The sequence below is a fragment of the Cololabis saira genome, chromosome 13, assembly GCF_033807715.1.
Source record: "Cololabis saira isolate AMF1-May2022 chromosome 13, fColSai1.1, whole genome shotgun sequence".
Taxonomy (NCBI): domain Eukaryota; kingdom Metazoa; phylum Chordata; class Actinopteri; order Beloniformes; family Belonidae; genus Cololabis; species Cololabis saira.
Window position 1 is genome coordinate 1387042 of NC_084599.1, and position 12643 is coordinate 1399684.

The following is a 12643-nucleotide window of genomic DNA, read 5'->3' on the forward strand; positions in this document are numbered from 1 at the left end:
AACAGCTGCCATCAAAGACCACAGTGCTTATCAAAACCAGCTTCTAGAGGAAATTCAGGGGACTGTTTTTTAATGCGGTAACCTAGAAAACCTGATTAAAAGGACAGAGAGGAAGATTCCCACACCAGGAACTTCACTGGTCGTCGTCAGCTCCTCCAACACGTGAAGGAAGGGAATACTTGGACGTGATTGGACGGAATCATAATACAAACTTAAATCTGTTTAAGTGCATTTAATAAGGAGATAACTAGATACCCTAAACAGTAGCAAGAGCACCAAAGAAATAACACAAAAGTTGAAGGAACATGTATAGAAAATATAAAAATTTTTAAAAAATCACGCGTTAAAGAATAAATAGCTACACGGCATCCCTTTAAACACGTACAAACACCGCAGACTGACCATGTATCGTCTTTATCGTGTAGTGGTGTGCAGGGAGGGAGAGAAATATATGCTTTTATTGTAACGGCCGAGTGTTAAAATAGCTTTATAAAAGCTGGAAATTTTACATTAAAAATTGATGTTAACAGAATTAAATCAAAATAATACAAAATAAATCACACAAAGCAGTTCCATGTCAATTAATATAAAGATTTCTCACCCGCAGTTAATTAAAAAAAAAAGAAGCAAGATATCAAAGTAAAAGGGAGAGGAACCCGCTAACTTTACCGTCAGAAGCACAAGGTTAACAATATTACTCTGCTAAGGAGAAAGGTGAATGTTCGTTAGCAACGTTGGGTTTGAACAGACGGGACGTGAAGTCGCCGGGTCGCTGGGCCAATGCCGGGACAAACGGGCCGGATCAACGGGGAGGTTTGAACACAAGCTGAACGTCCATAAAGCACATCAACACAAATTGGCTTCGTCAAAATAAGCCGTTAACAAACTGTATCCTTCATTTTTTTCACATGCAAGACAAACGTCACCATGGCCAGCAGAGCCGGGCTAGCCTGAGCTGCTAGCCTGAGCTGCTAGCCCAGCCGGGCTCGGCTCGGCCCAGTCCAGTAACGGGCTGGAGTCCAGGACCCGGCCCGGCTGGAAAGGTGCAACACCCTCGATGTGAAAGATGCTGTCTTATTCTGTTGACAGGTTTCAGGATGACAAACAACTGGTTTGTTGTTTCCATCCTCTGATATTTACAAATATCAGTACGTCCCATCTGCCAATAGGTTCTTCCAGTTAGTGCTAAACAGCTACTGGATCCACAAGTCCGGCATGTCAAAGTCAAAGTCTGACTTTGGTAAACAGGTTGGTTCCGTCCTCCTGGACCATCACTGCACACGGATCGGTCAGGTTCAGTCTCGTCTGGAGACGTCCAGGCAAATGCAGTGAAAAGACCAGAGGAAGCTCCAAGCAGCAGCTTTCTACAAGAGGTGGGTGGTTGAACGGCTGAACGTGTGGTACTTTCTCTCAAACACGGACGGCAGGTTGACCATGGAGGGGGAGTGATGTGCCTGCAAACAGAGACAAGAAGAAGAACAGGAGTTAGATATAGAGGTTGAGGTTAAAGCAGAGCAAATGTTAATTCAGATGAATTAACTGGAACATGTTATTTGCTCAGATACAGCAGAGGTTTAGAGAAAGCAGAGTCTAAACTGAGGCCAAACACCTGGATTCTTTGAAGTGACTTCAAGTTAGTGGAAAAAGTGGTTAAATCCCAGTGTGATAAGGATCCAAACTAGGGTTGTCCCGATCAGGATTCTTTAGCTCCCGATCCGATCCCGATCTCTTGAGTTTGAGTTTCTGCCGATCGCGATTTTTCCCGATCCGATCACTTTTTTTGGCTCCTGATACTTTTTTCCGATCAGATACATTTTGACAATGAATTAAGTAAAAAAAAAAAAAAAGAAAAAAGAAAAAAAGGACGAAATCTCAAATTGTCCCAAGTTTCTTTTATTGTCCATTCTCTCCAACATGGACTTATATCTGTTTTCACTGACTGCATCATTGGATCAAAACAAAGCTTATCAGCACTGGTGCCACAAAATTTAGAAACATGAAATTGTAAACTAAAACAAAAGTGCAGAATAGTGCATTAACAAAAATAAATACATTTCACTTCAAAAGGAGGTAGTTTACCTACTAGGTTCAAAAGTTGAATGACATCCAATCAAACTCACAATCAATAAGACAATTAAAATACATTTTGGTTTAACTTTAGTGCAGAAATCTCAACAGCATGAAATGAATAACAGCAGCTTTTCATGGCGGCTGTTATAGTTTTCTGTCACTGTGTTGTAATGATGTTACGCAGAGCGAAGGAACCAAGTGTGGTTGTTCAGAGACGGACCCTTTAGACCAGGGGTCCTCAATCCTGGTCCTCGAGGGCCGGTGTCCCTGCAGGTTTTAGATGTTTCCCTGCTTCATTGCACCATGATACAAGTGACTGTGTCATCAACAGAAATGTGCAGCCCTGGATGAAAAGCTGATGACGATGATTAATTAGAATCAGGTGTGTTAAAGCAGGGAAACATCTAAAACATGCAGGACACCGGCCCTCGAGGACCAGGGTTGAGGACCCCTGCTTTAGACCGTAACACCAGCGTAGGAACCAAGTGTGGTTGTTCAGACACGGACCCTTTAGACCGTAACACCGGTCCCGCAAAATAGCAGTCCGTCATCCCTGTGTTGTTACCGAGTCAATAAAGTGACCAAAAGATGATTTACGTGTGGCGGATAATCATTTACATAACACTACAGTCACTTTTCTCCCACAGCTTTTCTTTCTTTTTAAAACTTTCAGACATTGTCTCCGTTTATTATTTATTTTATATTATTTTAATATACATTAAAAAACATTAATAACTAGGTATGTGTTATGGATTTCTTTTCTGAACCCAAGCGCACAACACGAGAGAGGGTTAAACTTTGGCCAAAAACATGGCGTAGTTTAATTTGTAAAACACAAAAGTTCCACAGGGAATCCACAAAGAGATGTACAAAAAACTCCTTAGCTCCTCACAGGGAACTCCAGAATCATAAGGCCCAGAGCAACAAGCAAACAAACAAGACTCCTGTCTTGGAGCTCCTGGAGCTGCTGGAGCTGCTGGAGCCGCTCTGGGGAATTCACTGATGTTTTGGGAGAAAATCACTTAGAGAGGCTCGAGAGTGGTCGGCTGCGCAAAAATGAATCACACACACACTCGCTTTAGCTATAATATATATGAAGTACATTTATTAGCCAGCAGTGGACATAGAAAGACAAAATTGCTCTTTTGCTAGGATAACTCTGTGTCAAGTTATCCCCGGCAAATGGCAAAGCAACAGACAATTACACAGGGCTAGGCGATGATAACTCTTACCTCGACACAGAAGGACTGGAGAGCCGGACAGTCCTGGCAGAGTAGCCAAAAACCTGCTGGGCGTCGTGCACTAGACGCCCAGCTGACTCTGACTCGAACTTCCGGCTGTCTCGTCTTTATACCTTTATACCTTTTACTCAACATCTTGCGGGCGTTCACCCCCCGCCCGCAAGCTTCTCAAAATAAGACCTCGGTTCACACGGGAGCTCAGTCCCGTGTGAACTAGCGCCTCTCTCACAGTTACATTTGTTATAATAAACAGCAGGTGCAGACTGTGTTTTGGGAATTCAGGGCATTTCAGGACACAAAACATATTTTTTCTCCCTTCATTCCACCTCTGGCCTGAATTGTCCTAATAACCCTGGTGTGTACTAGGACCTGCAACCCTGGTGTTTACTAGGACCTGCACCTGCAACCCTGGTGTTTACTAGGACCTGCAACCCTGGTGTTTACTAGGACCTGCAACCCTGGTGTTTACTAGGACCTGCACCTGCAACCCTGGTGTTTACTAGGACCTGCAACCCTGGTGTTTACTAGGACCTGCACCTGTAACCCTGGTGTTTACTTGGACCTGCACCTGTAACCCTGGTGTTTACTAGGACCTGCACCTGTAACCCTGGTGTTTACTAGGACCTGCACCTGTAACCCTAGTGTTTACTAGGACCTCTACCTGTAACCCTGGTGTTTACTAGGACCTGCACCTCTGGTGTTTACTAGGACCTGCACCTCTGGTGTTTACTAGGACCTGCAACTCTGGTGTTTACTAGGACCTGCACCTCTGGTGTTTACTAGGACCTGCAACCCTGGTGTTTACTAGGACCTGCAACCCTGGTGTTTACTAGGACCTGCAACCCTGGTGTTTACTAGGACCTGCACCTGTACCCCTGGTGTTTACTAGGACCTGCACCTCTGGTGTTTACTAGGACCTGCACGTGCACCCCTGGTGTTTACTAGGACCTGCAACCCTGGTGTTTACTAGGACCTGCAACCCTGGTGTTTACTAGGACCTGTAACCCTGGTGTTTACTAGGACCTGCACCCCTGGTGTTTACTAGGACCTGCAACCCTGGTGTTTACTAGGACCTGCAACCCTGGTGTTTACTAGGACCTGCACCTGTACCCCTGGTGTTTACTAGGACCTGCACCTCTGGTGTTTACTAGGACCTGCACGTGCACCCCTGGTGTTTACTAGGACCTGCAACCCTGGTGTTTACTAGGACCTGCACCCCTGGTGTTTACTAGGACCTGCAACCCTGGTGTTTACTAGGACCTGCAACCCTGGTGTTTACTAGGACCTGCAACCCTGGTGTTTACTAGGACCTGTAACCCTGGTGTTTACTAGGACCTGCACCCCTGGTGTTTACTAGGACCTGCACCTGTAACCCTGGTGTTTACTAGGACCTGTAACCCTGGTGTTTACTAGGACCTGTAACCCTGGTGTTTACTAGGACCTGTAACCCTGGTGTTTACTAGGACGTGTAACCCTGGTGTTTACTAGGAACTGCACCTGTAACCCTGGTGTTTACTAGGACCTGCAACCCTGGTGTTTACTAGGACCTGCACCCCTGGGGCCTGTACTACGAAGCAAGTTCAACATACCCAGGATATCTTTTCCTTATCCAGATTCACTAACCCGGACAATTGCAATCACGCCAAGCGGTCACACGACGGTGGTTATCAACTCGGTATATCAACCCAGGTTTCTCCAATCTGGATATGAGCGCGTGCACATAAAAGGGGCGGTGTTTTCAGCGCATGACCAATCGCAAGCATGGAGAAGTCCGCTGTCAGAGCCGCTTATTTCAGTAGCGAAGAGCAAACAATAATTTTACGGAAATATGATGAGTATAGGCATATAATACAGGCAAAAAGCAACACAGTTGCAGCTGCAAAATGCAGGAAAGACAGCTGGCAAAAGATCGCTGACTGTATAAATGCGTAAGTTCATAGGGATATAAACACCACTGCCCCATCATTAGGGCATAAGTAGATCTGACTATAATTACAGTTGTCTATTCTGTTAAATGCATGTGTTGCTTAGATGTATTCGTATGGCGTGTATGACAATTGTAGCCTCATTCCTTCAGCTGCAACCCCAGCGGAGTGAAACGCACATGGGAGCAAATAAAAAATAAATATAAAAACATAATTCAAAGCGGTAAGTAGGCTCACTTTCATATCTTAGAAGTACAACAAGTACAAGGCTTTAGTGTTTCTATCACTCTCTGTTTTAGGATGATATCAGTATACAAAAGCACAATGAAATAGCATTGACATTACTTGCAGCAAACAGAAAAAAAAATGACAAGAAGAAGATCGGAGGGATCCTCTCACGATCCGCGCACCGAGCTCCACTGGATTCTCTTCGAAAGGGCATACCATTTTCCAAGAGAGCTGATTGGTCAGTGGGCGGTGCTTTTATACCCGGCGATCTGTATCTCGAACATAACCTGCTCCGGAGCAGGTTAGCTGTTCAGCATAAGTTACCATGGCGATGTACCCCGGTGAGAAGTGAACCACCGTCGTAGTCCTGAAAACCCAGGGTTAAACCTGAAGTTACCTCGCTAACCCCAAATCCCGCTTCGTTGTACAGGCCCCTGGTGTTTACTAGGACCTGCACCCCTGGTGTTTACTAGGACCTGCACCCCTGCTGTTTACTAGGACCTGCAACCCTGGTGTTTACTAGGACCTGCAACCCTGGTGTTTACTAGGACCTGCAACCCTGGTGTTTACTAGGACCTGCACCTGCAACCCTGGTTTTTACTAGGACCTGCAACCCTGGTGTTTACTAGGACCTGCAACCCTGGTGTTTACTAGGACCTGCAACCATGGTGTTTACTAGGACCTGCACCTGCAACCCTGGTTTTTACTAGGACCTGCAACCCTGGTGTTTACTAGGACCTGCAACCCTGGTGTTTACTAGGACCTGCAACCATGGTGTTTACTAGGACCTGCACCTGCAACCCTGGTTTTTACTAGGACCTGCACCTGTAACCCTGGTGTTTACTAGGACCTGCAACCCTGGTGTTTACTAGGACCTGCAACCCTGGTGTTGACTAGGACCTGCACCCCTGGTGTTTACTAGGACCTGCAACCCTGGTGTTTACTAGGACCTGCAACCCTGGTGTTGACTAGGACCTGCACCCCTGGTGTTTACTAGGACCTGCACCCCTGGTGTTTACTAGGACCTGCACCCCTGCTGTTTACTAGGACCTGCACCCCTGCTGTTTACTAGGACCTGCACCCCTGCTGTTTACTAGGACCTGCACCCCTGCTGTTTACTAGGACCTGCACCTGCAACCCTGGTGTTTACTAGGACCTGCAACCCTGGTGTTTACTAGGACCTGCACCTGCAACCTTGGTGTTTACTAGGACCTGCAACCCTGGTGTTTACTAGGACATGTAACCCTGGTGTTTACTAGGACCTGCACCCCTGGTGTTTACTAGGACCTGCACCTGCAACACTGGTGTTTAGTAGGACCTGTAACCCTGGTGTTTACTAGGACCTGTAACCCTGGTGTTTACTAGGACCTGCAACCCTGGTGTTTACTAGGACCTGTAACCCTGGTGTTTACTAGGACCTGCACCTGCAACCCTGGTGTTTACTAGGACCTGTAACCCTGGTGTTTACTAGGAACTGCACCCCTGGTGTTTACTAGGACCTGCAACCCTGGTGTTTACTAGGACCTGCAACCCTGGTGTTTACTAGGACCTGCACCTGTAACCCTGGTGTTTACTAGGACCTGCACCTGCAACCCTGGTGTTTACTAGGACCTGTAACTCTGGTGTTTACTAGGACCTGCACCTGCAACCCTGGTGTTTACTAGGACCTGTAACTCTGGTGTTTACTAGGACCTGTAACCCTGGTGTTTACTATCTGCAGCAACGTTTCCCTGGGTTAGAAACACTACTGGTCCCTTTCAACTGGATCTGGGAAAAAGTGTGTCTAAGCCTTTAACTGGCAGAGTGCTGGTACGAGACCCAGCCCATTTCATGGCAGCCAACAGTGCAGGATATCAGTGGACATTTGGACACTCCAGTGTGTTTCCAAATATACAGGAATGTCTCAGAAAATTTGAATATTGTGATTTTCTGGAATGCAATTACAAAAACAAAAATGTCATACATTCTGGATTCATTACAAATCAACTAAAATATTGCAAGCCTTTTACTATTTTAATATTGCCGATCATGGTTTACAGCTTAAGAAAACTCAAATATCCTATCTCAAAAAATTTAGATCTTAAACTGTAAGCGATAATCAGCAATATTAAAATAATAAAAGGCTTGCTATATTTCAGTTGATTTGTAATGAATCCAGAATTTATGACATTTGTTTTTTTTAAATTGCATTACAGAAAATAAAGAACTTTATCACAATATTCTAATTTTCTGAGACAGTCCTGTAAATGTCTTCATTTTAGATGTTTGTGGCTGCACTTTAATGGACATAGTTATTTAAAATGATATTCTTTAGTATAAATGATATAAATCGATCAATACTCAGTAATACTTAAAAGAAAAATAGAGTAAAGCGAATGAACAGAACATGTGTATTTCAAACTAAGAACATCACGTGTACCGAAGATCAGCACGTTCATGGCTGACTGTTGGAAATAATGTTCATGTTACTAAACTCTATAATATTACTCTATAAACAACCACAACAAAGACCACGGAAGTCTTTAGATTTTTGCTGCATCTAATGATATAGAAATACAAAAGTTCAGACTCAAAAGGAATGGCATGGATCTAAGCCCTGCTACTTCAACAATAGATAAACTTTTAACAATCAATGATGACGTCAACTCACTTTGATAACCGTCTTCTGTCTGCACAGACGACAGCTCTGACTCTAAAACTCAGTAACTGCATCAGTGTCTGTCACACTCATGAAGGAGCAACGGACTAGAAACCAGAGCAGGTTTAACTAAGAGAAGAAGATACCCAAGGTGTGTGTGTGTGTGTGTGTGTGTGTGTGTGTGTGTGTGTGTGTAGGTGTGTGTGTAGGTGTGTGTGTAGGTGTGTGTGTGTGTGTGTGTGTGTGTGTGTGTGTGTGTGTGTGTGTGTGTGTGTGTGTGTGTGTGTGTGTGTGTGTGTGTGTGTGTGTGTGTAGGTGTGTGTGTGTGTGTGTTCCACAAGTAATAGTGAGCACCTTGTGAATATTCCAGATCCCCACCAACAGTGAGAGTTCAACAGATCTGTTGTCCAAATCAGCCCAACCCTCTGCCTCTCTACATCTATTCCATTTTAGGGAGGGAGTTAACATCAACTTGCATAACTTGAATATTTCCATTCCCTGCAAACCCAGTAGATATTTTCCTGGAGCTGTAAAGACCATCAGTATCTGGGCTTTACAGAGTTGATTTGGAAGCAGAAATGCACCGTGGTGTATGGATGTTAAAAGTCATGGAATCAGACATTACTGAGCGAGGGTTTAGTTCCATATTAGAGATGGCATTAGTGCACCCAGAGAGGAGACTGAACAAGTATATTGGCTCACATGTGTGTCCAGGACTGGTGATTAGAGCAGAGTCTCTCTGCGAGGACTGGTCAGGACGTGCGTGCGTGTTTCCACAGGGAGCTGGGGATCCCTGCAGGACTCTGACAGGGTCCTGACCGCTGGACGGACCGGGGATCTGGCCTGGACTCTTACAGAGGACGGTCTGGACATTTGCAGGCCAGACTTGGACTGGTACTCTGTGAGCTTAGCAGGTGGGGGGTGGGTTACAGTTACAGAGACGACGGGGAGGCCTGGCTGAGTCTGAGCTGCTGTGGTCTGTACGGGGGGATTAGAGGACGGCTGGGGGTCAGAACCCAAGTGGAGGTTAAAGACGGGGACCCTGCTTCTCACTGGAGGATGGTCCAGAGAGTTTGAGCGCTGAACCCCACCACTGGGTTTGGAAGGGTCAGTCAAACTGACCGTAGAGACAGAGCGAGACATCTGGAGTAAACAGTAGAAGACACATGGAGATCAGGGCTTTAAATGTTGGGAAAGAAGCAGAGCAATGATGTCCCACCACCACACAAACAAGGTACAAATACAACCAAAGTACAGAGCAAATGTACACAGCTTTCAGAAATGACTTGAACCCCCTTCATCTTTGATCCGGGTTTGTTGCAGCAGGATGCAAGAATCTCTACAAATATTTAAAAAAAGGAAAAGCTAAAATATCAGCAGGGACCAAAGTTTCCAGATCATTTGCAACAGCACCTGAAATTCCACTCGGGCACCTCCCATTTAGCATGATCTTTCCTGAGATGTTTCCACAGCTGAGGCAGATTAACAGACATGACGGGGAGAGGATCAGGCTGTTCTACGGGTGATAACACCCATCAGAGCACCGGCAGGAGAAGGAACAACAGCCTGCTGGCCGGTCTCACTGAGCTGCAGAGATCCTGCACGGAAACAAACCACTGACTCGGAGAACCACATGTTCTTGTCCCAAGAAACCAATGGTGCTTTTCCACTAGTAACTACTCAGCCCGACTCCTCAGTTTGGTTCTTCTCCACTAGGGGTCTGACGCGCCGAGTAGATACTTTTCTGTATTTATTCTGCAGAGGTTCTAAGCTGCTGAGTCGGCTGTATCTGACATCATCACACTACAGGCCACCGATTGGTCGGGGGGTTGGAGTCAGACGTCTGAGTCAGGAGGAGGAAATCAGAGAAAGAGACTCTGACGGATTCTGGTTCATTTTATTCAACCAGCAATGGCAGCAAAAGTCTGTTTCATGATCCAACTCTGAGGTGCAGATGTTCATAAACCTGGTGCTGAGGAGAGAATTAAAAAGATCTAGATGGGTGATAACGAACGACCAGATCTACCAGGAGCTCTGTCTCTTCATAGCTGCTCACGGCTCCAGCTCACTTTTCAGCAGCGCAGAGACAAACTAACAAAAAACAAAAAAAAGCGTCGTCACTTGAATCTTCTCTCTCTCTCTCATTTTTTAACTTGATATGGAACACAAGTCACAGATCCAGCAGCACATCTATCATCTCCTCCAGGTTCTACATCTTTAGTGTTGTTGTCTTCTTCTAGATCACACAATCAAATACGTCACAGAAGCTTCACTCCAACCTCCTACTTCTGATCTGGGTATTGAAAAGAAACGAGGGCGAGTTGAGTCGGGCTGAGTAGGTGCTAGAGGAATGAGCCACAAGGTGGAGCTCTCAACGTGACTCTGGGGGAAGCAGGAACAGCTGTGTTAGGCAGCACTCCTGCTCCACAGTTTAGATAAAGCCCATCTGTTCCTGCCTGGATGGACAAGCAGCTCCGCTGAGGACCTGTGGCTGCTCAGACACCCAGAGCCTTCGCCGGGGGGGGGCTGTGGAACACGACTCTAGTCCCCACTCAGAGCACAATCTGGAGAGGCCTGAGCCCTCCCAGCCAGATCCCTGGTGGGGGGGGGGGGTCGATGCTGGTACCGGTTCTGAGGGGGAGCGAGGATCAGCCACCTGCTCTACATGGAGCCATCAAGCTGGCCAGACATTGGTCACTAATCCACATCACTACACAGCACAGATAGAGGAATGTTATTCAGCCTGGATAAAAACCATTGAATGGTTTTTTAATGGCCTTTTCCACTAGTACTTACTCAGCTCGCTTCTACCCGCCACACCCCCGTCTTGCGCTTTTGCACTAGGGGCCGAGGCGGGCGCCAAGCATATACTTTTTCTGTAACCATTCTGCCGAGGTTCTAACCGGGCTGAGCCGGCACTATATCTGACACCACCACCCTCACCACCTCTGATTGGTCGGGGGGCGGGGCCGTCAGACGTTTGAATCAGGAAGCGGGAGTCAGCGCGAGAACGACTTGCTGCGATTTTATTACACAGCACAAACGTCTGTTTGGTGATCCAACTCTGAGGGTCAGATGTTCATAAACCTGGTGCCTGAGGAGAGAATTAAAAAAGGGATGTAGACGGGAGATAAGGAACGACCAGATCTACCAGGAGCTGTGTTTTACTCTCAGCCGCTCGCGGCTCCAGCTGATTTCTCATCAGCGCCGACACAAACAAAGGGGTTGCGCAATCGAGTACGTCACAGCAGCTTCACCCCAACCCCCCCACTTCTCACCTGGGGGGGGAAACAAACGAGGACAAAACGGGTGGAGGCGGGACGAGCCGGGGCGTGCTGAGTAGGTACTAGTGGAAAAGCGCCATAAGAAAGACTAAATGATCCCAGTTGGAGGGTGGCGCTACCACAGGTTACTCCAGGGATCCTGCCAGATCACACCATTCACAAAGCAGCGTTTCTGGCAGATCTGGGACAGATTTCTGGTCAAGGCTGGATTTGCCTCTTGACTTTCCCATTTTCCTCCGGTCTCTGACAGCTGAATCCTGTCCCTGAGCCGACTGGAGCAGGCCAGGCCTGCGCTGCTCTGGAGGGGTTTGGGGTTCTGCTTAGTCCTGGAGGAAGTGTCCACACGGAATAATCCTGCCAGCGGAGTAATCCTACCAGCGGAGTAATCCTACCAGCGGAGTAATCCTGCCAGCGGAGTAATCCTGCCAGCGGAGTAATCCTGCCAGCGGAGTAATTCTGCCCTGCAGCCATCGGGGGAAGGCTCACCTGCTCCATGTTCCACCCGTCACACATCCACAGGCGTCCCTGGCTTTGTTCCTCCTCTGTTCTTGACTTTCGTTTGACCAGGGCATAATGTGATTTTTTTAATTCTTATTTAGTTTTAATCCTCTTCCACGTGGCCTACTGCGTGGGGCGAGACAGGTTCTGTTCCAGCGGTTCTGGTTCTACGGCAGTAGTCAGGTCTGGGTGTGGCGAATGAAACTAAACTACGCTTTCCAAAAGAACGTACCGAGCTTTTCTCACCCAAATCTAAATTTGTGCATTTAATTAACCTTCTTACAAGGTAACAGAAGAATGTAGGTTTTTGAGAGACATACATTTACATTTGAATAAACCTCCAAGCACCAGTAACAGTCCAGCGAGAGAGTAATAATACTGGGAGACTTACGGCCAGCGTGGAGCTGCTGACGGTGCGACTGTCCCGGCTCAGCCTCTTGTCCTCCGGGGTGCTGCTGGCCATGAACGCTCTCTGGATCACACGCTTGGGAGTTTTAGTGAAGGAAAACGCCCGGGTCACCTGACACACATGCAGAGAAGGATCAGATACAGCATCAACTCTTCACCTGGGATTTTCTTAAAGAAATACAAACAGTGGCCACAGTTACATGATGTTTTTTAATTCTGAATTAATTATTCAGAATTAAATCATTCAGAATTAAACTATTTTCCTTCGAGTTTACATGGAAAAAGTCATTCCGAATTGATGTTTACATGGAAAACACGTTTGATCAGCTTTCTCCAATTCCTCTCCAGGTC

The 12643-nt window shown here is 46.5% G+C and overlaps 1 protein-coding gene across 4 annotated transcripts in view; it reads right to left on the bottom strand.

The window, feature by feature from the left end:
* Nucleotides 1-217: 217 nt before the first annotated feature.
* The window catches only part of ect2 (epithelial cell transforming 2), a 63983-nt gene continuing 51557 nt past the window's right edge, over nt 218-12643 (bottom strand). For all 4 annotated transcript variants that reach the window (XM_061737341.1, XM_061737340.1, XM_061737342.1 and 1 more), the window contains 2 exons: nt 12276-12404; nt 218-1454 (listed from right to left, as the gene is read on the bottom strand). In XM_061737341.1, the coding sequence (XP_061593325.1) occupies nt 1365-1454; nt 12276-12404 (219 nt within the window). In that variant the 3' untranslated portion in view covers nt 218-1364. The remainder of the gene's footprint in view (nt 1455-12275; nt 12405-12643) is intronic.